This window comes from Danio rerio, chromosome 21 (assembly GCF_052040795.2).
Source record: "Danio rerio strain M-AB ecotype USA chromosome 21, GRCz13ab, whole genome shotgun sequence".
Classification (NCBI taxonomy): Eukaryota; Metazoa; Chordata; class Actinopteri; order Cypriniformes; family Danionidae; genus Danio; species Danio rerio.
The window spans coordinates 3,547,817-3,575,000 of NC_141041.1; the positions used below are offsets into that span (position 1 = coordinate 3,547,817).

The 27,184-nt window shown below is 37.7% G+C and overlaps 1 protein-coding gene and 1 long non-coding RNA gene across 6 annotated transcripts in view; both read left to right on the plus strand.

Moving 5' to 3' along the window:
- LOC147838686 (uncharacterized) overlaps positions 1–27,184 on the plus strand; it is a 1,589,207-nt gene that overhangs the window by 1,457,822 nt on the left and 104,201 nt on the right. The gene's annotated exons all lie outside the window — the stretch shown is intronic.
- The window catches only part of shc3 (SHC (Src homology 2 domain containing) transforming protein 3), a 68,654-nt gene that overhangs the window by 40,431 nt on the left and 1,039 nt on the right, over positions 1–27,184 (plus strand). For 4 of the 5 annotated variants that reach the window (XM_087300508.1, XM_087300510.1, XM_087300509.1 and 1 more), the window contains 8 exons: positions 2,854–2,973; positions 3,065–3,118; positions 8,104–8,155; positions 13,270–13,399; positions 15,452–15,599; positions 18,148–18,202; positions 21,689–21,883; positions 24,479–24,777. In XM_087300508.1, coding sequence (XP_087156634.1) covers positions 2,854–2,973; positions 3,065–3,118; positions 8,104–8,155; positions 13,270–13,399; positions 15,452–15,599; positions 18,148–18,202; positions 21,689–21,883; positions 24,479–24,777 — 1,053 coding nt within the window. Of the gene's footprint in view, positions 1–2,853; positions 2,974–3,064; positions 4,850–7,240; positions 7,668–8,103; positions 8,156–13,269; positions 13,400–15,451; positions 15,600–18,147; positions 18,203–21,688; positions 21,884–24,478; positions 24,778–27,184 lie in introns of those variants that run through there. The other variant, XR_015519796.1, reaches the window with a different exon arrangement.

Genomic DNA, 27,184 nt, shown 5'->3' on the forward strand with positions numbered 1-27,184 from the left:
AATACACTCTTTTACACTCTCATACACACTCTCTCTCTTACACACACACAGACGCACACACAGGTACAATCACACTGTTTCTCTCTTACATGCATTATTCACTCACACACACTCACACTTTGGTAGTTTTGAAGTTTGATTGGTTAATACCACAATAAACAGGAGTTATGTCTTCTGGAAGCAGTCGTGAAACTAAACTAAACAAGCAAACTAAATCCTGTTGCACTAATTCACTTGATTTTGATTTTATTGTAAAAAAAAAAAAAAAAAAAAAGAAAAACAGGAAAGTGTGTATAGTACTGTGGTAAAAGAAAATCTAAAATACTTTATGGCTTATGGCTATGGTTTAGTATTAATTTTTTTAATTTTGATTATGTTTTTGATTAAATTGGTCTTGCACTTCATATGTTCTGTAGTATATTTATTAATTCTGGTACTTTTACCATAAACCAACATCTTAACCAGTTGGTGGAGGCTGATATTTTAGAAATTATGGGATGTGTTGAGAAAAAAATGCATTTACTGTGTTAAATAGCGACATTATGAGTTAAGAAATGCAATACAAAAATATATTGCTTTTGTCTTGGTGTGACAGTTATAGGGTTATTTTTAATACAATTTTGTTCTTTAATACAGCAGTCAGATATATGAACTGTACTTTTAATTTGACCTGCTTAAAGAAAGCACTCTTTCTGAATGTATCAAACAAAACTCATGCACAGAAGACAGCACGAGCATTTACAGCTAATAAACTCATGTCAATATTATACCGCCTGCTTTTTGAGCGCTGACAGGCGAGGTCTTATGATGATTGGTTATTATCTTCATCTGCTCAACAGAAAGGGCTTTAGAAAAGAAGCGCTGTTCACCCATGGCGGGAAGAATACGCGGTTATCACAGGTAATAGACAAAGTGGAGAAAACTTGAACATCAGGCACGCTCGTGTCTGGATGGATCGACAGCTTTAACAGCCAAGAAAAGAGGGAAAGTTACCTTACAAACAGGCCAGCGGGTCAAATGTCCAAAGTGAGAAAGAGAGAGGCAGAGGTGAAGTTTTACAACATTTCTCCCTAATAGTAAATTAGCGGCTCGTGTGCCGCCTTCACTCGCGCCTCCGTCCTCCGCCATAGTATTGCGACATCGCGCATAGGAGATAAATGACGTCATCGCGTAATCACCGGTTATGACCTATTACTAAACTGATATCGATCATTTTGACACCCCTAGTAACGAGTAACGATGCAGCACATAAAAAATCTATCGGAGTAAAAGTATTAAACTCATGGAAAATATGTACTTAAGTAAAAGTGGAAGTAGGAGAAAAAAATAATACTCCAGTAAAGTACAGATACTGCCTTTTAGTACTTAAGTACAGTAGTGAAGTAGTTCTACTTCGTTACTATACATCTCTGGAAGTGTCTTAAAAATATCTAGTCAAATATTATTTACTGTCATCATGGAAAAGATAAAATAAATCAGTTATTAGAAATGAGTTACTGAAACTAATATGTTTAGAAATGTGTGGAAAAAAAATCTTCTCTCCGTTAAACAGAAATTGGGGAAAAAATAAACGGGGGCTAATAATTTAGGGGGGCTAACAATTCTGACTTCAACTGTATTTATATATATATATATATATATATATATATATATATATATATATATATATATATATATATATATATATATATATATATATATATATATATATATATATATATGCGTGTCTATGTGATGTATGTAAAATTTGGCCCGCGACAACGTTTGTTTTTTTGCATCTGGCCCTCGGCCCAAAAAGTTTGGACACCCCTGATGTAAGGTATCTGAAAGGCACATGATCGCTCACGTCGCGTTCCGCCGCAGATTGTTTGGTGTAACGTCTTGTATACAAAGCGTCACTGACAATCCTGCACACGGCACTAAAACATTTAGTTAGCAGAAATTATTGAAATATAATTAAAATATTGATACCAAATTAAAATCTTTAAAGTATCGATATATCGATACTCGAGCATCGATGTGCACGTCCCTACCAGATGGGAAATGTGAAAAGATACTTTATAAATGATCTTTTCCATTGTTCCATGTGTATTTTATGGAAAGTAAGGTTTGATGGTGCAGAAATGATGATGAAGAGTAAAGCAAACGGAATTACTCTGAATTTAATTAAAAATCACCAGAGATGGGTTACAGATTATTGCAGATGACAACAGGAAGCGATGGGGAGGTTATTAATGGCGATGAAGAAAGATAAGACATAAACACTGATACACACAGAAAGAGGAGCTTCAGAAGGTCTGCGTGAGATAAAGACAGTTGGAGATCAAATGAGAGGAGAAAGAGAAATGGCGCTGCAGTGTGTGTGTGTGTGTGTGTGTGTGTGTGTGTGTGTGTGTGTGTGTGTGTGTGTGTGTGTGTGTGTGTGGGCATACTGTTAGCACGGTGACTCATTCTGCACTGAGCAGCAGTAATCAGCCCTGCTGCCTCCTGCTGTGTGTGTGTGTGTGTGTGTGTGTGTGTGTGTGTGTGTGTGTGTGTGTGTGTGTGTGTGTGCCTGAATATGTGGTTTAGGAGGACACTTCCTGTGTGTGTATGTGCACGTGTACACATGTAGAGTTAGAATAAAGATTATTGAAGTCATAATTTAAAAATGTGGAGGATGATTTTTAGGCTAATTTCAAGCAAAAAGTCTATCAAATGAGCAGTTATCAGATTTTACACCGTCTATTTTACCATGCAGACCTGTTTCTAGATCACAGGTTTGATTCCCCAAAATAGACAGAAGAAACTAATACAAATGCAATAGTTTTACAGGTGAACACATGACTGGATATATGTCCGTCTCTCTTTCAGACTCCCTCCAAACTCCTCTCCAGTATTTTGGGCAAGAGTAACCTGCAGTTCGCTGGCATGAGCATCAACCTCAACATCTCCACCAGCAGTTTAAACCTGATGACACCCGACTCTAAACAGGTTCACACACACACACGCACACACTGATCGTCTCTCTTTCAGGAGCCAGTGTTGTATTGCAGATGAATGATTCCCCTTCCTCTTTCCACAGATAATAGCCAATCATCACATGCAGTCCATATCCTTTGCCTCCGGTGGAGATCCGGTAAGACTTTACAGTTTGACACTAGTGAATCTTTCTTCCAGAGGGGTCTGGATGCAGACTTGCTGCAGTGCAATCCGAGCTGCATCCAATGCTTTTTAATGGGCTCACCTAACCCCACCCCTCACCGTGACGTCACTCGCTCCATTTGAGTGCATTGTGTCTGACATTGCATCGCTGAGTGATGCAGTCTCAGCTTGCATCATAAAGGCTGCATCCAGATACTATTGCATTCTTCAGCTGACGTTTATCTACACGAATCTTAGAGTCACTCGCAAAAGATGGAGACAGACTGAAAATTGAAGACTGAGATTGTTTTTTTGATTAAAGGAGGCATCATTTTTGTGGTATTTTCACTCATTCTTTTTCCTTCAGCTTAGTCCCTGATTTATCATTGGGTCACCACAGCGGAATGAAACGCCAACTATTCTGGCATATGTTTTACGCAGCGGTTCCAGTTTGTGGTATTTTAGTACTTTGACATGTTTTTTTACACCCTTTTTTGCTATTTGAATTTTAATTTTTTACAGATTTGAATATGTAAAAATGTTGGTGGTCTAATGTTAATAAGCTCACAATTAGAGTTGTGTCGATAGATGATGCCATCGTCCATCGCCGATGGCCGACAAACTTCACAATGCTGAGCCGGCATCACGATCCATCGCCCGCCTCACAATTATATTAAAATATAACTTATCATTTGCATGTCATCTTAGTAGCAATAACGGTCTTTTTATGAGCTGTGTTAAATTTCTTATATAGCTGCCGCTTGCACGGCTGACAGCATCGTGAGGATTAAAGGGCCATGAAACCCCCTCATTTCAGCAGTGTGTTTTCACACCTCTACTTTGAAAAAAGTCAGAAAAGTGGGCGTGTCCAGCTCTGTTTAGGGGGGAGTGTCGGAGGAAGAAAAGAGGCTTGGTGTGGGAGTGTCTATTTGGGCGCGCTGAATTTCAGAGTCAAAACACACACCCACAGCGGACAATGTGACTGTGTTTACATGGACATCTGTAGTCGAATTATTTGCCAAATTATTAAATGGTGGACTTTAACTGCAGTTTGGCTCTTTCATTCAGGGAATTCATTAATGTCCCTCGCGACAAACGTGATATTTGATTCGAGGCGCTGCTCTAAGTGTGTATTTTTCATGCAATGTTTGATATCGCACGGCGAATGAGGAAAAAAAACTCAGCATTTCCCGGAAACTTAGATACACACGGCAGGTAGTGTCAGAAAGCCGCGTGTGTTATTCCGGTCACAAAATCCAACACAAGGTTATAGTTTGGTTGTAACTGTTAGTGCTAACTATTGCACTCGGTGCAATAGTTTGTTTGATACGAATAAAATACGAACCGAATAAACAAAGAGCACTGGTCGCTCACTTACCAAATCTGTAGAGACAGGACAATCACCAGCAACTAGAGCCGCGTCTTTATTAAGAGGAGACTACAATCTGGATCTCAGCATTTGCAGATGAGAACAGCTCTCAGGTAAACAATAATCCTCCTTAGACACGTAAGTTATTGTTGTCGAGTGTCGCGTACACTGTTAATCCACGCGTGAGTCTGAGCTCTCAGAGAGAAAATGAAAACGAAACTTAACTGCAGCAAACTATAAAAGCAACACTTCACGCTTGTTTTGCCAACACAACGTGGCGTCTTTGCCGTCTACACTCTGACAGTAATGAATATTAATGAAGTTGCACAATAGAGCGCGCTGATTGGTTTGAACCAAGCTTTACTCATGCATTAATGCAACACACTGTAAGACGTAATAAGACACACTCTGGCACAGACGTCCAGTCTGCACGCTGGAATACACGCTATTATGTCATGGCCGTGACGCAGCTTCAAAAATTCGTTTCAAACAGGAAGTACGAATTTGCTTGAAATAACGCAAAAACAACCAATTTACACTTTTTAGTGAAATATAGGTGTCCTAATAGTGTTTTTAGCTGTGTGGGACACATATACGACTGTCAACAGCTCAAAAAATGTGTTTTGGTGTTTCGTGACCCTTTAAATGAAGGACTACACAGCACCTCTCATACTTAAAATATGTGGCAAACGCTATTACCTGCAAACCCCGTCCCACAGACTTTACAGTGAATGGCTTTAGTCATTTTCATAGCGGACTTGAAGCCACTGGAAGTCTTTTATCCACTCTTGGACAAGTGTTAATGGTGGATTAACATTCAGCACATGATCACTAATGAGATGTGCCATTATTAGTAACTGTAGGTAGATCTGTCAGTGTTGTTTTCATTCTCTCATCTTCAGCGCTTCACATTTTCGCGGTTGTAGCTCCTGTCATCTGTAGGCAGGAAGGCATTGACTGAGTGATTGACAGCTGATATTACCCAATCATTCATGTTCAGTTAGAGCAGTGGGCCAATAAGAAGAGCACAAAGGCGGGGCAAGCACTGCAGGCTTTTTACTACAGCAAGTTCACATAACAACTGTTTATCTGTTCCTGAGCGCTTTGTTTGGCGTTTTAAGGTGCAAAGATGCATTCTGCATAAATGTCTCCTAAATTGGCGCACACAGTGAGGATTTTGCAGTGAAAACAATGAAAATGTATGCACTACAGTAAACTCCAACCGAACTCTCGTCTTCTTCACCAGCTGTGGGAACAGCCATTATAATGACACAGATCACTCTGCCTAAAAGTGATTGACAGGTGGTCATTTGTTTGTAACAATATTTATTTATGGTTTGGTTATATGTAACGCAAAGACCATGTGGGTCAGGTAGAGAAAACGTTAGGCTACAAATAATTCATTCGTTATGAATTAATTGATATTTAACAACCACCACCCCAACCCCCCACCTACTACAATGTTTCACATTAGACATGGTACGATGCCAAATTGGTCAACATCGCCCAACAATACTCACAATTAAGATATAGTTAAAACAGATCAGTGAATGACTTTAGTTTTAATATGTAAACATAAATGTAATATTAATGGGCTAAACAGTTGCTAGATAGTTTTATCATGCTTTTGACAACTGAATGAGTGAATCTGCTGGTTTAATATGTAAATGTGGGCGGTCTTATGTTTATGAAGTTATTGTTGTGTCATAATCATGACAATTGAATGAGAGAAATTAGGATTTATTATGCGAATGGAGGTGCTTTTATTGTAATGAGCTCACAGTTATGAAATAGTTACACTCTCAGAAAAAAAGGTACAAGGTGGTACAAATAATGTTCCTTAAGAAACAATTTTGAACCTTTGTAAAAGTTGTACCTTCTATGGTACAGAAAATACCTCTTATGATACTGTTCTGTACCTTTTATAGTACAACTGGAATGAAGGTACACAAGTGTTTTTTTACACTTATTAAAAACGTACAGTGTTGGATAACCTCATCTTTATTACAAAATCTTTAAAATTTAGGCTTGGGCGGTATCCAAATTTTGATACCGTCAAACCTTCTCCCGGTACCGGTATTCAGTATTATTGGCTTGTGCCTAAACCATTCAGAAACTGATTACCATATATGCAACCTTAGGTTCGTGGTCACCTGTTTGTCTTGTTCGTATTAGAGATCTGCGCGGGACGCTCTTTCTCATTTCTCTGAGAGAGAGAGAGATAGCACCAAGCGACGCACAGCACCATGCTCTCTCTCTTATTCACACACACACACTCACACACACACACGCAAACAGCATCCACACAGATGCGCGCGTGCTCCCCGTGCTTCCCGCTCCCTTTCAAATTACACCAGAGTTACCGACCGCTCTCGCGCTTTATTCGAAAATTCATTCCCACACTGCAAGAAATCTGATCGGGTCCCGCGACTCCCACGGTACAGCAGCGGGAATGCAGACCTCTAGTTCGTATTAACCACGTCTCCTTTCTTGTTCGGTTGAAACCGGAAATACTGCCAAACTGCAGGTCACTTGGTGCGCGACTCCCCTCCTCACCTCTCTCTCTCCTCCACACTGTCCTGTGATGACAATCCCGCATACACATTTTTAGGCATTAAATAAATAATGTTGATTATTTAATACTTGTCTCCTATTTAAGTGCATTGTTTTTTTATGATGGTTTAATGGTATTGAAACTGACACTGTTGCTATTTTTAGATCCCGCGGTATACCATAATACCGCCCAAGCCTAATAAAATTAAATATTGCTGTTTGCTTTCCACTACACACGTGAGTTGCAAAAGTCTCGCATATGCAAGGTGCTCATGCAGACATTTTAGTATTGTGACGCTAATCAAACATTGAGCATATCTCATTTCAATAATTTAGCATAATTCTATTTCTATTTAAAAAATTTGAAATTAACTAAACTTTTTAGTGATTACAAAAGAATTGTGTGAAAATGGAGAAAAAAAGTTTTATATTGTAGATGAGGGAATGTATTTCTGTAACATTTTTGTGAAAGGTGTCGTGGAATGTTTAGCAAACAGTAGATCTTTTGATTGAGGGTAAAGTATTTTTTATTCTTTATTGTCAATGGAAAAGGTGCATTTAAACAAAAAAAGACTTTAAAAAAAACATTGTTTAAAATGTATTTGATATTTTAAATTTACTGAAAATAAATTAAGCAAAATGCCTTTAAATAGTTCTTGAAGGAACACGTTTGACACTGTTAAGGTACAAAGTGTCTTGTCACTGTAGTGGTCCCTTCATGGTACTTTTGATGAAGGTGCAATATTGTATCTGCAGGTTTTAAAACGAAAGGTATATTGTGGTTTCCCATGGTACAAATCATGTCTTTAAATGTACAAACTGCCATTAGTTTCTTTGTCTTAAGGTACAAATCTGTTCCATAAAAAGGTACTGCCCCAGTGACAAGGGTTTGTACCTTCTTTGGTCCAACATTGTCCCATTTTCTGAGAGTGTATGATTAATAATTTTGGTTTGTCACTTTAGATGGTTCTTTACCTGATAAAGTGTTTAAAGAAACATGAAAGGTGGAACTGGCTCAGTTTGGACGTTAATCGCTCTCTCTTTTCTTCTGTCAACAGGACACGACTGATTACGTCGCTTATGTGGCCAAGGATCCTGTTAACCGGAGAGGTATTACACCTGTATTTTCCTATGATCATCTCTTTTTAGGGTTCTGCCGGTATAAGCTTCATCATGATATCGACCTAAGCTGCAAAAAAGAGGACTTTTCACAGCAACCAAAACATACTTAATTCATTGCTTTATTGTATGTACAGGTTTCATAAAGTCACATAAGTAAACGTTAATGTTTTCTAATTAGGAAATACCCGTGTTATATAGTCATATGTTAAACTGAATAAAACAATAATACTACATTTTATTAGTTATTAACTTGCTTTAATAAAACTTAAATTTAGTCACTTAGCTGATGCTTTTGTCTAAAACGATTTACAATTGAGGAGGCACAGGTGGTTAGTCAAACCCACTCACCTGTGTGAGGTAGAGATCTGCGATGGACTAAATTTTGAATCCTGCTCCCGCCAGGTTTTAGCCCGAACCTGGCCGCTCCCGTTATATTCAGCATTTGTTGTCCCGCTGCCCCCCGCGCCTCGTTTTCTACCTGCTGCACTCGTTCCCGCTAATGGACGGGGGGGAACAATACCGAAAATCACCCAGCTATACAGAGTCAAGACAGCCTATAACAAGCTGTCTGTATAAACACACACACATAAGCACAAGCAAGTGACACACACACAGACAGCGGCACACTCTCTCTCTCTCATTCACACACACACACATACACACACACAGAGAGAGAGAGAGAGAGACAGCACAAAGCTCTCTCTCTCATTCGTACACACACACACACATAGACAGCAACAAACAAGCTAAACGCAGCATCACGCTGTCTCATTCACACACATACATTCGCGTTCTCGCTCGCTCAGGAGTCGGGAGCAATATTGTTAGACCGCTCGCTCCCATCCAAAATTAAACCACTTACCGACCGCTCCCGTGCTTTATTTAGAAATTTGTTTCCGCGCTGCAAGAAGTCTGATCGGGTCCTGTAACTCCCACAGTACAGCAGTAGGAATGCAGACCTCTAATTTGAGGCACACTCACAATTTCTTTGGGTTGAGGTTGTCATGAGGTGTGTTCTGGTGAGATCATTCAAAATGATTCCGACTTTTGATCTTACTGTGTTTTAAGACATTAACTCCAATATTAACATCAGCAAAGATTAAAAAATTATTTGGGTAGTTTGCATCACACTGATTTTAGTCAAAGTCCACGTGAACCAGAAGTGGCTGAGACTTCTTGTTGATGTACTTTCAACTGAAACTGAAGATTGATTAGGGTCGGGGCTTTCTTTTGCGCATCGTTCCCTCATAGCAAACTCACGGTAAGAGAGGATATTAATATGCAGTTGCTATGGAAACCCTCAGATTGACGTCAACAGAAAAAAACGCCAATCAACACAGAAGTAAATAGTCAGATTTTTATTGAAAATGTTTTAGTTGATTTAAAAAACTAGTACCCAGAATAGCAGTAAAGTCCACTAAAGGAGGTCGAGCCTTCTCATATATGGCTCCTAAACTCTGGAATAGCCTTCCTGATAATTGAGGCACAGACACACTCTCTTGGTTTAAAACCATAAAACCATATTAAAACCACAAAAATGTCCTGGATACTACCTGAAGCCTTCAGTTTTATGCAGATGCACTGCATAGAAAAAAGATTTGATCACCCCAGTCAATCTAAATGAATGAAATCTTTAAAATTTAAGCTATTCAAGTCATCTAGTGAAATTACATTCATATCAGTGCAAAACAAATCATATTTTTTCCAATATCATGCAGCCCTAACTCAAAGTGTGCAGTGTTTTATGTTGGACGTACACACACACATACACATAGACAGCAACAAACAAGCTATACGCAGCATCACGCTGTCTCATTCACACACATACATTCGCGTCCTCGCTCGCTCAGGAGTCGGGAGCAATATTGTTAGACCGCTCGCTCCCATCCAAAATTAAACCACTTACCGACCGCTCCCGTGCTTTATTTAGACATTTGTTTCCGCGCTGCAAGAAGTCTGATCGGGTCCTGTGACTCCCACAGTACAGCAGCAGGAATGCAGACCTCTAATTTGAGGCACACTCACAATTTCTTTGGGTTGAGATTGTCATGAGGTGTGTTCTGGTGAGATCATTCAAAATGATTCCGACTTTTGATCTTACTGTGTTTTAAGACATTAACTACAATATTAACATCAGCAAAGATTACAAAAATTATTTGGGTAGTTTGCATCACACTGATTTTAGTCAAAGTCCACGTCAACCAGAAGTGGCTGAGACTTCTTGTTGATGTACTTTCAACTGAAACTAAAGATTGATTAGGGCCGGGGCTTTCTTTTGCGCATCGTTCCCTCATAACAAACTTACAGTAAGAGAGGATATTAATATGCAGTTGCTATGGAAACCCTCAGATTGACGTCAACAGAAAAAACGCCAATCAACACAGAAGTAAATAGTCAGATATTTATTGAAAATGTTTTAGTTGATTTAAAAAACTAGTACCCAGAATAGCAGTAAAGTCCACTAAAGGAGGTCGAGCCTTTTCATATATGGCTCCTAAACTCTGGAATAGCCTTCCTGATAATTGAGGCACACTCTCTTGGTTTAAAACCATATTAAAACCACAAAAATGTCCTGGATACTACCTGAAGCCTTTAGTTTTATGCAGATGCACTGCATAGAAAAAAGATTTGATAACCCCAGTCAATCTAAATCAGTGGTTCTCAAACATTTTTCCTCAAGTACCACCTCAGAAAAAAAATATCTCTCCAAGTACCACCAAAATGAGCAGTATTGAAATACAAAAGTAGCCCCAGTAAAGCAGCTACGCCTCTGCACACTTAAAAAAAAATGTGGCAAACGTGGCAGCTATATGACATATAGCCTATATTAGGAATATAGGCTATATGTCATATATGGCATATTATATAGATCATTTTTGATAATTTTTTTAATGCGTGTAGCATGTACATGACATATTTCATTCCTCCGAGTACCACTAGAAGGCGGCCTACGTACCACTAGTGGTACACGTACCACAGTTTGAGAACCACTGATCTAAATGAATGAAATCTTTACAATTTAAGCTATTCAAGTCATCTAGTGAAATTACATTCATATCAGTGCAAAACAAATCATATTTTTTTCCAATATCATGCAGCCCTAACTCAAAGTGTGCAGTGTTTTATGTTGGACGCTTCATAGCTCACATTAAATTCTTGTTGGTGAACCACAGTTTCATCCCTATGGCTCCTGAGGGCCTTTTCATAGTGTTGGTCTCGCTGTAACATTGCATTCACACACAAGCATGATTGATCCGTTCACCACGGCCACATTTAGCATCAGAAAATCAATCTCTGTGGCTGTTGTATCTGCCTCTCTTTTCATTTCATGGATCTTTTAACTTCCTGTCGGTGCAGAGGCCACGTTTGAAAACTCTCGCTGTACTTTCTAATGCGTTTTCTATGTTGTCTGAGGAAAGATGCCGTATTGGACACTGTACAGTGGAGCAAGTCAGCAGATCGCCATCCGTTTGCCCATATGCTGATATTTAATACTTCTGAATGCATGCCTCTTATGCTTTTGATTTCTTCTCTGTTTGAATTTAAACATGTAATGCAGGTTATGAGTGTCTATTATCTATTGTTTTTTTATGTGATCTTTAATCAATCACTGAGAACTGTGAAGTAGTTTTATATTAACGTAAAATCTCTTTTAGAACAATCGATTGGTTTCAGATGAACAAAAAATGTGTGTGAGTAACTCAAGTAATTATTATTAAGTAATTATTGGTAATTATTATTGGTGTGAGTGCGCAGACTTGCTGTTAAGTTGTGTGTGTATGTGTGTGTGTGTGTGTCTGTGTGTGTGTGTGTATTAATGCTATCAAACGATCAATTGCATCCGTAATAAAAACTTACATAATGTGTGTACTCACTATGTATAGTGTGTATAATAAAACATATAAAATACAAAAACAAACTATCCACATATATATTTATTTGTATATACTTTTTATTAGATATACACAACATAAATGAGCACAGTGCACACACACACACACACACACACACACACACACACACATATACATGCACATTATATATACTTATACAACTGTCCTGTCTGGTTCTCAAATCTGATTGGCTTATATCTGTGCAATATTCTGCATAACAGCACTTGTACAGCCTCTTCACTCTTGTGTATTACTCCGCCTTCATAAAGTGACAGCAGATCAATAAACTCTCTACAGTTTGACAAATATTGCTGCTGCTAAACAACATAACGTTCTTTTGAGACTTTTTTGAGGCGAGAATGTAGTTGTTTAGATTGCAACTATGCAGTTTATTTATAAGGATAGTGCTTATTTTAATTTTGGAGATACAGCACGTCGGCTGCCATCAGCCTGTCATATTGAGCAGAGCAAAGACAGTTGACGTTCCACCACAAGATAGACACAGAGACCACATAATAAGCCCTTACAGTAGAAAAACGCAGTGCCAACGCACATTTGACATATACAGCCATATCGCACTGCTAGTCGTGTGTGTGTGTGTATATTTTTATGTTTACTCTTTACTCCTTTATATATGAATATATATATATATATATATATATATATATATATATATATATATATATATATATATATATATATATATATATATATATATATATATATATACATACAGTTGAAGTCAGAATTATTAGCCCCCTTTGAATTTTTTCCTCTCTTTCTTATTTGTTTTATTTCGGGTAAAATAAAAGCAGCTTTTAATTTTTTAAACACAATTTTTAGGACAAAATTATTAGCCACTTTAAGCTATTTTTTTTCGACTGTCTACAGAACAAACCATCATTATACAATATAAAGAATATACAATATACATGATTGTATAAAAGTGTAACTTTTTATTTTAACTTATTTTAGCTATTTTGATGTATAAATTTGATGTGTTGCATTAAAACAACAAAAATAATAAAAAATTATAAAAACTAAATGGACATAATAAAAAAACTATGACAAATGAAGTAACATTTTCTAATTAAAAAAAAATTAAAAACATTTAATTCACAATACATTTTTAGTTTGCAATAAATGCTTTTTTCTGGCACAATTGATTTTCTTGAATTGATGTTTTTTTTAAATTATTATTATTTTCAGCCTGTCATATTCTGGAATGCTCTGACGGTCTGGCTCAGGACGTGATCAGTACGATCGGTCAGGCGTTTGACCTGCGCTTTCAGCTCTACCTGCAGTGTCCCTCCAGCAAACCCTCGTCCATTCACGACAGGTGAGTTCATGCAAGCACAACAGGGCTGCGTCCCAAATTGCCTACACTGTAAAAAATATCAGTCAATTAGCAGGTTCTGTATTTTGTGGTTCACATGGTGTGTTCTGTTTATTTACAGTTGTGAATTGCATTATGGTCTGCTCCACTCTGTTAAATGATATTGAAAATTCAACACTGTAGATGAACAAAGTGACTTTTATTGGCATTTTAATTAGAGACATGAGGCTCTATTTTAACGATATATGTGCAAAGTCTAAAGCGCATGGTACAAAAGTATTTTTAGGGCATGTCTGAATCCACTTTTGCTATTTTAAGGAAGGAAAAATACACTGCACCGCAGTGCATGGTCTAACAGGGTTGTGTCTATTCTCTTAATGAGTTCTGGGTGTGTTTTGAGCATAACGTGCATTAAACCAATCAGAGTCTCACCTCTCATTCCCTTTAAGAGTCAGTTGCGTCGTGCCATAGTGTATTTGCTATTTACATGGTGGATTTTGTAAGTGGAAAAACTGAATACTTCACTAGAGAGAAAACAGTTGAACAGAGCATCTGCAGCGCGAGAATAAAGAACGAGCCTCCTCCATTCAGCCTCTTTACTTTCTCTTTACTACTACTCATTACTTTACTCATTTACCTTGGTGGAGTAAGGAAACAGTGGAAACTCACTCCACTGAAGACATCCATTAGCCCACATATTTAATTTCATTTGTTAAGTACAAAGATTTTTGTCAAAACTATTTCTAAATTCAGTGCTAATCTCAAGCAAACGAATAAATAAACAATAATAATGAAGTGTGGTCAAAAATTTATATAAAAACACACGTCCTGTTCTTATGCCCCAATGGTGATGCATACTTCTAAAAAAGCGACAGGTGGACAAATCTTAACTTGTTTTAATTAAAGCAAATACTAAGCATATCTTGCGCCTTATTGCGCTGGGTGTATGACAAGAGTCTATGATGTTGTTTAAGAAATAATATAGAGAGAAATAAATCAATTAAAATATCAGAAAATGTACCAGGCATCTGCTGCGTAAAACATATGCTGGATAAGTTGGTGGTTCATTCCGCTGTGGCGACCCCAAATTAATAAATGGACCAAGCCAAAAAGAAAATGAATGAATGAAAAAGTACCATAATTTACATCACATATACTTACAATAAAATTTTAACCTATTAAATATGTCACCTTTTAAATTTTTCAACATCAAAAAAAGTGAAAGCCATCAATCATCAAAAATGGAAATAGACTGTTAATTTACAAATATTTTTTGCAGTGTATTGGTCCGTCAGGTACTACATTTGAACTTAAATTTACTACACAACCATTAGAAACTATGTTCTCTAAAGTATGAATGTGAGTAGTATGAATGGTTCTCCAGTGTACTATATCTGCCATTTGCCATGATCATGTGACTCACGTTAATTGTGTTGTTTCACTCCCATTCGTGTATTCTCCCGCGGTGCATACACTTCAGAATTTCACCGGAATCAAAGAGCTTAGAACCAAGAGGTGACACTCAATAGAACGTTCCATTGCAACAGCAGCGCCCAGCAACAGCTCCGGATTCCGGCACTTTGGAGTGAAAGCAGTCGGCCATCCATTGGATCCTATCGCGATGGCAAGCAGCTGCTTTGTTTTTTATTTATTTATTTAAAAAGCCCATTAAAGCTGTGATACAACCTGAAAGACGACAATACAACACTTACTATGACAATCATCAGCACTTTTAATAGTTTATTTTACAGACTTATAATATGCTGCTGTTCTATTGGAGTCTTCATTCTAAAATGGCCGCTGTGCCATCTAGTGGCTGTTTCCCAAATTGCACTAGAGTGTCGCCTCTTGGTGATTCTATGCTCTTTGCAGGAAGTAGTATTTGTTTACTTCTCACATACTGTTTTTCCAATACTATGGATGAATTCGGACATGCTACTCAGCTCACATACAGTTTTTAGGGTGCTTTATAGTATGGAAGTATGCGATTTCAGTTGTAGCCCAGGAGCCTGAAGCCAAAGATGACTGCGAACACTTATTCTGTGCTCTCTGTAGAGTCATGAGTACAGACGAGCCACCCTGGACAGAGGAAGGAGACGAGACCGCAGATCATCACTATTATAACAGCATCCCTGGAAAGATGCCGCCGCCTGGAGGATTCATCGACGCCAGGCTGACCAATCAGTCGCAAGACAGCAGCCAGGTAATGACCCGCCCACTTAGCAACTATTTTTACCAGCTGACTGGTAATCACTCCAGATCAGTTCTTTCTGAATCTGCACATCATGTATTTCTGTCTTTGTTTTGGTGAGTAATGATCTGAGATCGCTGCGTGTGTTGTGAAGGTCAGATCTATCCATCCTCGAAATCATGATCAGCAATGCAACGATTGGCTGACGGCACAGCAGCATAATGACATCATCTGATTAATATTCAATTATCCATGTGAGCAAAATTACATAAAATTAGCAGTAAACGGTTTGATAAATGTGACACACAATAATTTTACACCTTGTTGTGCGCTGCATGCTTGGCCCTTTCATGTGCCAAGAGCAGTTTATTTAGTTTTACAGTTAGAGCGGATGTTCCTTATTATGGGAGCCATAGTAGTGTTATTGTAGCCGTTTTTTAAATCGGTGTAAAGAATAACCGGATGTTTACAGAAACATTTTAATATTGGTAAAGGCGTCTGCAACTTTTGTGAAGCATCAAGTCACCGTCATATTAACTGTCAAAACATGTTTATGACTGCATAAATATGTTATTGCTTTTAAAAAGTCTCATATTGTGCATATCTGTTATCATACACAAATTGTACTAAAGCGATCTAAAAAGTTCATTGTCAGTAAGATTTCTCTTTGCACCACCAGGTGGCAGTCTTTGTACATTCATTTTGGGGGTGCAGATTGCATAAGTTTTATTGATTAATTAATTAATTCATTCATTTTCTTGTCGGCTTAGTCCCTTTATTAATCCGGGGTCGCCACAGCGGAATGAACCGCCAACCTATCCAGCAAGTTTTTTTACTCAGCAGATGCCCTTCCAGCCAAACAGTGGGAAACATCCACACACATTCACACACACACTCATACACTACGGACAATTTATCCTACCCAATTCACCTGTACCGCATGTCTTTGGACTGTGGGGGAAACCGGAGCACCCGGAGGAAACCCACGCGAAGGCAGGGAGAACATGCAAACTCCACACAGAAACGGCAACTGAGCCGAGGTTCGAACCAGCGACCTTCTTGCTGTGAGGCACTACCTACTGCACCACTGCCTTGCCCAAGATTTATAAATATATATATATATATATATAAAATATTTACTATTTTCCCAAGTGTATATAACTACTACTGTAAGAAAATATCAGAATTCGGTACATACTTTCAGTAATTGCTTTGCTTGAACTGACCCGATCTAATCTTGTTTATATAAAATGAGCCTGCTCCCAACCAGGTTTGAGCTACCAGGGGTCCGTTCTTCGTACGTGGATTACTCAGTTAGCTGGATTTGGATATTGACGATTTGACATGATCCAGGATCGTTTCGTTCTTCAAAGCTGATCCGAGAGTTGTTGTCATGGCAACAGTTCTGCTAGGTCAAACCTGATCGGGAGCTGGTTCAATTCATATAAACAGGATTAGATCGGCTCAGTTCAAGCAAAGATAATACAGTAAGTATGTTCCGAATTCTGATATTTTCTTACAGTAGTAGTTATATACACTTGGGAATATGGTACATATTTTTTAACTATATATATATAAAGTTAAAGTCATTAATAAAATAAATAAAGTTATACATATTAATAAAACGTATGCAATCTGCACCCTCGAAATGAACAAAGACTGCCATCTGGTGGTGCAAAGAGAAAACTTATTGGTATGAACTTTTTAGATCGCTTAGTACAAATTGTGTATAATAGAAATGCACAATATGTGACTTTTTTTTAAAGCAATAATACATTTATGCAGTCATAAACATGTTTTGATAGTTAATATGCCAGTGATTGATGCTTCACAAAAGTTGCAGACACCTTTACCAATATGAAAATGCTTTTGTAAACAACCAGTTATTCTTTACACCGATTAAAAAACGGATACTATTATAAAGAAAATCTTCTCTAAATGTAGAACTAAATACACTGATTTGCATTGAAATGCATGATGAATACTCTTGTCTTGACAAATGAAAGTGTAAAGCCTGCAGCTCACAACAAACATGGAAAGTTCTTGCGTGTCATATTTAACAAGCCGTTTACTGCTAATTTGATGTAATTTTGCTCACATGGATAATTGAATATTAATCAGATGATTTCATTACGCTGCTGTGCCGTCAGCCAATCATTGCATTGCTGATCATGATTTCGAGGATCGATAGATCTGTCCTTCACAACACACGCAGCGATCTCAGATCAGTTTATCCAGACATTCTAATCTAATTCGCGAACTTGTTTGAAGAACCAAATTAGCGAGAGATCAGTTATCAAGATTAAAAGATACAGGATCTGCCAAATAATCTTAGATCATTTAAGCGAGGTACGAAGAACGGACCCCAGAACTGTTGCTATGACAACAACTCTCGGATCAGTTTTGAAGAACGAAACGACCCTGGATCGTGTCAAATCGTCAATAACCAAATGCAGCTAACTGAGTAATCCACATACGAAGAACGGACCCCGGCAGTCTAGATCAATATGATGATGATGATGATGATGAGGTGTTCCATAATTGTTGTTTTCTCACGCAGGGTGCAGGAGTGGATCAAACTTACTACCAGGGCCGACCCATGTTCATCCAGCAAGGTGCAGTGAACTTTAATTTCCTTTGTTTCTATATTTTGGACCACAGAAAACACCTCTGCACTGGACAAAAAAACTGACCTTCATTTGTTTTTGTTTGTTTAACCCTTTGATGTATATTCTTACTTTGATGTAAATGCATCACTAGATCAGTTTCGAAAATCAAGGCAAGGCAAGTTTATTTATATAGCACATTTCATATACAATGGTAATTCAGTGTGCTTTACTAAAAGAAACAAGAATATTAAAACGATTAAAAGAATAAAAATTATTAAAAACAGTTAAATTGTGTTAAACAGATTTTAAAGGAATGACAAAAAAGAAGGACATAATAGTGCGATCTGCGACGTAGCACAGTGCTCGATGCGTAAAGGCACAGCTAAACACACGTGTTTCAGACTTGATGTGAACATTGCTAATGTTGGAGCACATCTGATTATTTCTGGAAGCTGATTCCAGCAGCAGGGGGCGCTGTTAGTCGCTGAATGCTGATTCACCCTGCTTTGACTGAACTCCTGGAATTTCTAATTCATATATTCCTAAAGATCTGGGTGATCTGTTAGGTTTGTATTCAGTGAGCATATCTGTAATGTATTGAGGTGCTAGGCCATTTAGTGATTTATAGACACTATAGTCGGATATATCAGTCATAAATCTTTTTGTGTGTGTGTGTTTAATTACATAATGTTTATTTTTGGTTTCAGATATCTAAATGCACATAAGTAGTAGCAAATTAAAACATTTATGATTTCCTAAATACAATATTCATAAAATATCCATATTTCTAATTTAATCAGGTAGCTCAAACTGAAGCTTGGCTTTTATTTAGAAAAACATTTAATTGTATGTTTAATGCCAAAATTAACTTGTAGAGACTGTCTTCCTAAGGTAAACTTGATTATGGTGATATAAAATCAATTTTAAAGGGCACTTATTATGCAAAAATTACTTTTATAAAGGGTTTAAACACAGTTGTGTGGCAACAGTGTGTGAATAAAACCAACCTGTAATGGTAAAAATGTATTATTTTTTTAATTTATAATCAGACTTAATAAAAACAGTCTGCAGAAACACTTTGATTGTCATTCTCCCTTTTGTTCGTGTAATCAGAGGAGGAAAGCCCCGCCCATTATAGTGACTTAATAACACCCCTGAGTGAGAAGCAGCCGCCCGGCATTAAAGTTTTCAAGTCGAACATGCCGAAGATAAAATCAGCGAACAAAAGCATTATAAATGTTGATTTTTATGATGCACAAATGAATACTGTAGACTCCGCAGACGAGAAAAGGGTTTTAAAATAGACTAAACTAACCAGACTTATCACATGATATTGTTGCTTTTTGACATGATCCTGCCGCCCTCATTTGGTTGGCCACTTTGTATAAGAGCATTTTACAAAATCGGCTTAATCTCGACACACTTCCGACTTTAAACATCTTCTGCATAACATCTTAAAGGATACTTGTACACTGCAAAAAATGTTTTTTTTACTTAGATTTTTTGTCTTGTTTCTAGTCCAAATATCTAAAAACTCTTAAATCAAGAAGAATTTTCTAGACAAGCAAAACACACTGTCTTGTTTTAAGATATAAAATGCCAAAATGAAGTGAGTTTTTCCTTAAAACAAGTGTCTAAAGCAGGGGTCACCAATCCTGGTCCTGGAGGGCCGGTGTCCCTGCAGGGTTTAGCTCCAACTTGCCTCAACACACCTGCCTGGATGTTTCAAGTATACCAAGTAAGAGCTTGATTAGCTTGTTCAGGTGTGTTTGATTAGGGTTTGAGCAAAAATCTGCAGGACACCTGCCGTCCAGGAACAAGTTTGGTGACCACTGGTCTAAAGGAAAAACAAGATTATTTTGCTTACCCCATTGGCAGATTATTTTGCTTGTTTTAAGGAAAAATTCACTTAAAATTGCCATATTATTTCTGAAAACAAGACAATGGGCTCTATTTTGACGGTCCATGCGCAGAGTGCAAAACGCAGTGCGCAAATGCTTTCAGGGTGTGTCAGGACGCGTTTTTGCTAATTTAAGGCCGCGGCGCATGGTCTAAAAGGGTTGAGTTTATTTTCTCAATGAGTTATGGGTGTGTTTTGAGAATAAACCAATTAGAGTCTCATCTCCCATTCCCTTTAAGAGTCAGCTGCGTCGTGCCATAAGCGCATTCGCCATTTACAGGACGCAAAGTAAGTCTAAGTGGAAAAAATGAGCATTTCACAAGCAAATAGTTAACAGTTGACAGTTTTTTTTTAGCAGAAAACTGTTAAACAGAGCATCTACTGCGTGAGAATGAGAGATAATGGATCACTTTCGCTCTCGTGGATAGGGAAACCTTTACGCACAGACATCCATTAGCCTATAAATAATGAATTTTGTTTGTTAAGCGCAAAGATTTGTTTCAAAACTATTTATAAATTCAGTTCTAATTTCCAGCAAACGAATAAATGAATAATAATAACAAAATGTCTTCAAAAACCTGAGTTATATCCTAAAACACATGCTGTGCCCCATATGGTCTAAAACCTGACAGGTGGACAAATCTAAGCTTGTTTTTAATAAAACAAATATAAATATGGATATAATAAATAATACTGCTAATAATAATAACATTATACAAAAGCAAATTGTTATGAATGAACTGAAAAAGCCTCCAGAGATGAAGAAGACATAAAAGCAGTGATTTTTCATATTTATGTAGGCTAATAAATAATGTGTTTTGTAATATTTTAATCCTTTATATTTATATTCTATATCTATTCTTATTATATCCTATATATATCCTTAATATTGAAATTTTTTCATATGTAAAGATATTTGCCTGTTGCTCTCTTGTGTGTATAAGCAGTGTGTAAGTGAGGCACAACTCTGCGCTGGAGTTTAGACCGGGTTAGTTTTGGTCTAATGAAAAATCTATTTTAGTTTCTCAAAATAGCAACACGCCAGCGGTCCGCCTCAGAACGCCTTCCTTTTTAGACCAGAACGCCTATGAGCGCACAAATGAGTGCTAATGCATTTGCTATTTAAACAGTGTAGCGCAACGCCTCAAAACGACTCTTGCGCCAAGCTGAAACTACCAAAAGACTATTGCGCCGCGCCTTGCGCCGGGTGTATGATAGGGCCCAATATGTTTTGCTTGCCTAGAAAATGCTTCTTGAAATAAGAATTTTTAGATATTTGGCCTAGAAACAAGACAGAAAATCTAAGTAAGAAAAGCATTTTTTGCAGTGTAATTGTTTATTATGTTCTGATATTTTTATGAATCGTGATTTAACAATTTTGTGGTATTGTTTTCTGGGATTTATTTATTTTTTTGTGAGACTTTATTTGTTGCCATTTTGACCAGGTCTCACTGGAAGAATAGATAGTACTGTCTCAATGTGATCTCGTGGCTAAATAAAGGAAACAAATAAAAATATCTGCTGAATGAAGAAGTGTAAGCATCAGACTGTTTCAGATTGAAACTTCTTCTGTCTGTGTGTCTTTTATTTAGGGTCATGTGACATCTACAGTCTCCCTGAGGTCAAAGCTCAGCCTTCTAAAGCTGGAGAAGTGCCCACGTATGTGAACACGCAGCATATCGACACGCAGGTTTTGGCAGCCTTGCAGGCAGAGACAGAGACCAATGCAGATTCGAGCATGACTGGGGCTCCCAAAGACAGCCCGAGGAAAGACCTCTTCGACATGAGTAAGAGCACAGAGGATTCATTCTGTACAGAGATTTACATGTCTAAAGTCTGCATGTACCGGAAGTTGCTGAGACTTTTATTTCAGTATGTTGATGTGCTTCCAGCTGAAATTGAATATTAAGTAGGGGCGGGGCTTTCTTTTTGTGCATCATTCCCACATAGCAAACTAATGGTAAGAGGGTTATTAATATACAGTTGCATATTCTCCAAATGCATTAGCAAATGGTCAGACTTTGATTGAAGATTACCAAAACAAAGGATTTTTTTCAGTGGGTTAACTTGCATGAATTAATTATTCATTTTAAGAATAACGATGTGCGGTAGCAACATAGATATGGAAACTTTTGATTTCAAGCTGATTTTAAAGCATCATAACTAGGTGATCGGCCAATGCTATATTTACCAAAATATGGTAATTGTTGTCAATCCCAATATACTTAATTGAACATGTACACATAGACATCACCTTTATCTATGTAACCACAGGTTAACTATGTTTATATACAGGGTGGAGCGTTTATATGGATACACCTTAATAAAATGGCAATGGTTGGTGATATTGACGTCATATTTGTGGCACATTAGTATATGTGAGGGGGCAATACTTTTCAAGATAAGTGGTGACCATGGTGGCCATTTTGAAGTCGGCCATCTTGGATCCAATTTTTGCTTTTTCAATAGGAAGAGGGTCATGTGACACAACAAACTCATTGGGAATTTCACAAAACAATGGTGTGCTTGGTAACTTTATTCTTTCATGAGTTATTTACAAGTTTCTGACCACTTATAAAATGTGTTCAATGTGCTGCCCATTGTGTTGGATTGTCAATGCAACGCTCTTCTCCCACTCTACACACACTGATAGCAACAGAGCAAGAGAAATGCCAGCACAGGCTTCCAGTATAGTTTCAGGTGCTGCACATCTTGTATCATCACACCATAGACAATTGCCTTCAGATGACCCCAAAGATGGCCCCACTATCTTTGTAGGAGGAGAACATTGAATTAAATTATATATATATATATATATATTTTTTTTTTTAATATATAACTAAGTAATCACACTGTTTTGAAAATTAATTAAGATTAATCACGATTAATCACATTAAAAAGACTGAAACTTGTAATTTTGGCTATTTAAATGTAAAAATTAATGTAAAAACAAGACAAAACTATTTAAATTCAAAATATAATTCATTATTAGAATTTTTGTTTTACTTGTAACACAGATTTCTTCATGTAAACAACATACCTACAATAAACCATCAAGATTTTGGCTTGACAGACATATTTATTACAGAAATTAAAACACAGGCATGTTAGTGCTATTTGATTTTCAAAACAATCAATGCCAATAAAGAAAAAAATGATTTCCAAGTTGGATTCTAAGTGGACTGCAAGAAAATGCCAAAATACAGGCATTGCAAATATGGAAAATTATAATAATAATAAAGTATCGCATACAAACAATTATACTCATTGTAAAGTTGTATTGCTGTGTGTTGAGAACATTAATTATAAAGCAGAAACAATTTTGCTTAGTCCGCCTTTACATTCAGTCAGAAGACAGTTCAGTCTGTTGACATTATCGGGGAACAATGTGGACCTTTTGTTTTAAATGATGTGAGCTGAGAGTGAGAACAGGCAGGATCACAAGCAGGATTACTGGATACAAGCAAGGATTCTGACACAACAACGCGAAGCATACACTTTACAAAACTTGCGTTAAAGCAAGAAACACATCAAACTTAATGAAACATTAGAGGGCTCATGCTGAAAGACAGAGGAATGCACTGACTTTGACAGCTCATCTGGCACTTCATTTACATGGACACCAATACTCTGATTTTAATATGATTAAGATAATACTCTTATTAAGAGTCTACCATGTAAAAACAGCGATTTTTGATTACCTTAAAGGACCACCGAGTCACGGAATGCGGAGGTTTTTCTTTCCGTTCGTCATGCGGTATCAAATTCCATTAAAACAAAAGTCAAAAGTTAAAAATGAAACATACGAAATTAGATGAAACTCTGGAGGAAACGCTGGAGAGCCTGGTAATGCAACATTAATTATTTTATTCTGAAACTTGCCTTAAAAAGTGCTTCCTTGGTCTTATCCATATTTCTTTACATGTTAAACGGCCACAACAGAAAATAAAAAAACTGCAACTGCGTTAATTGCGTAAAATTTTTTAACGCGTTAATTATTTCAAATTAATTGCATGCGTTAACGCACTACTTTTGACAGCACTAATATACATATTGGATATATATATATATATTCAAATTGTGATTGCTAGTAGGTACTACATCCGCCATTTTGTCATGATCAAGTGACCTACCCACATCAGTTGCATTGCCTCACTGACTTTCATGAATTCACCCACGGGGCATCATGATATAGTGTACACTTCAGAATCTCGCTGGAAGTAGTAGGTCATCAGGGCACTTCTCAAATATTGTTTATCGATTTCTATAAATTCGGGCATAATACTTACATACTGTTTTTAGTGTACTTTATAGTCTTGAAGTATGCAATTTTGGACGCAGTCATAGATCCACTAAGCCATGAAATTTTTGTGTTTCTTCAGAGCCGTTTGAGGACGCTATCATGACCCAGACTCCTGCAGCATCAGAGCTTCATAAAGCGGCGTCGGTGGATAATTCCAGTCCTCTGCTGATGCGAGCCGCTGCCCTGCGTGCCCACGAGGAGCTGGAGGACCAACGCTGGTACCACGGAGAGATGAGCCGCCGGCAGGCTGAGAAACTGCTGCTGCACGACGGAGACTTCCTGGTGCGCAAGAGCACCACAAACCCGGGCTCGTACGTCCTGACGGGGATGCACAACGGCCTCGCCAAACACCTGCTGCTGGTCGACCCTGAGGGCACGGTAAGGACTCATACACACACTCTGAGACAGGTCGTAAAGGTTTATACAGTTAAAGTCAGACTTATTAGCGCCCCCCTCCTTCTCATACTTCAGCCTCCACATCAAATTCCTGAAAGCAAGGTTAGGGTAGTCCAGTATTGGCTAGCCCAGTCACCAGACATGAACATTATTGAGCATATCTGGGGTAAGAAGGAGGAGGCATTGAAGATGAATCCAAAGACTCTTTATGAGCTCTGGGAGTCCTGCAGGAACGCTTTCTTTGCCATTCCAGATGACTTTATTAATCAGTGATGTGAGTCATGTCAGAGATGTATGATGCAGTCCTCCAAGCTCATGATGGAGTCAGACACAATATTCATTCTGTCTCCACTGCAGCAGGACTTTATATTCTATACTGGACATTATTTCTGTTCATTCACAAGACTTTTGTCTAAGCAAAGTCAGACCTTACTGTCCAAATTAAATAATTAAAATCAATACATGATCATATTTTATTGTGCTCAAATAAACGTAATCTAGAGGCCTTTGCCTTTCATATAAGCCACTTCGGATACCAAATGATCAACTAGAAGTCAACTTATTATTTGCTGTTCCTAAAACTTAGATAGGCGACAAGACTTTTATCAAGTAGTGTAGGTATATACTTGGGATGCCATGGTTCTTAATATAATATTGAACCGTACGGTACGACCTCCACGGTTTAATACACGCTTGTGAATTGCGTTTTTTTCGGTTTTGCGTTTAAATAATTTATGTACGTTGTATATCTCCCTGAATTGACTGTGTGTGACTCTAAATCCATGAGCTCAGATGAGGTAACTCCTCCCTGCGAGTTAATATCCAATCACTATGCTCTAAAGTTAGGGTGCGCTTGACCATCATTCCACACTTTAACATTGCGAGCGGCGGTGAAGTGAGGCAACAGTTTGAGAAAGCGCCGGCGTCTTTCTAATCTGTGGTGTGAGGATATTTCGGTAAGTATAATTTAAAAAAAAAAAAACAGTGAACAAAAAATAACTGTGTGCAAGCATTGTTTTACACGTATAACCATGACTGCCATCACCCAGCAATGTCACTGTCTGAAGGCAGAATAGCAGAGAAGGTAATAAAGTCCTCCAAATAGCGACAATCCCTCGCTGAATCTTTCAAGCAAACATAACTGGCTCCGAGAGACACATAAAAATAAGAAAGGCAGTGCGGGTGTTTATTGCTGAAGATTTGCAGCCGTTCTTGGTGATTGGAGATGTGGGCTTTTGTCATCTTATAAAAGCACTCGATCCGCGTTACAGACTACAGTCTCGCATTTATCAGCACTGAGATAATTAAGATGGCTTATTTATGTTTACTGAAGTACAAATATGTTTATTTGAAACAGCCAATTTATCTTTATTAACTTCACATGTAGGCAAGGCAGTTGCGCAGTAGGTAGTGCTGTCGCCTCACAGCAAGAGGGTCGCTGGGTCACTGGTTCAAACCTCGGCTCAGTTGGTGTTTGTGTGGAGTTTGCATGTTCTCCCTGCCTTCGCGTGGGTTTCCTCCGGGTGCTCCGGTTTCCCCCACAGTCCAAAGACATGCGGTGCAGGTGAACTGGGTAGGCTAAATTATCCGTAGTGTATGAGTGTGTGTGTGTGTGGATGTTTCCCAGAGATGGGTTGCAGCTGGAAGGGCATCCGCTGCGTAAAAAACTTGCTGGATAAGTTGGCGGTTCATTCCGCTGTGGCGACCCCGGATTAATAAAGGGACTAAGCCGAAAAGAAAATGAATGAATGAATGAATGAACTTCTCATGTATGTTTATTTTTGAAGTGTAGGATTTTATGTGTTCCCCAGTTTGTACATGGGCTACCTGCAGCTGTGAGATTTCAGTGTTATTTTTTGTATACAATAGACTAGGAACTAGTGTACTCTTCTTGGCTTTTAAGTAAAACAAAATGAGTATTGCAATAAATCGTTTTTATTTTTTTTTCTCCCTAACCTCTTACTGTTCCTATTGCCTATAGAATAAAAAAAAAAATAAAAAACATGTGTCAAGCCATGAGAACCGAACCGAAAACAGTGTTAAAAAACCGAGGTATGTATTGTTGCATCCCTAGTATATATATATAAATATAAAATGACTAATTATAAAAAACTAAAAATATTGACCAGAACTGCAATAATATATTGATAATGCTCAGTATATTAATATAATCTCAATACTCAAGAATCTATTTGTTATTTTATGTTGTTTGGTTTTTGAAGTTGCTTCATATTTTTCTAAAAACACCCATACGCTGTTTACATTGTTCAGGATTCTTTGATGTATAAAAAGATCAAAAGGGACAATATTATTATACAAATGTCTTTACACTCACTTTTGATCAATTGAATGCATTTGTTTACTGAATAAAAGTGTAATATATTTAATC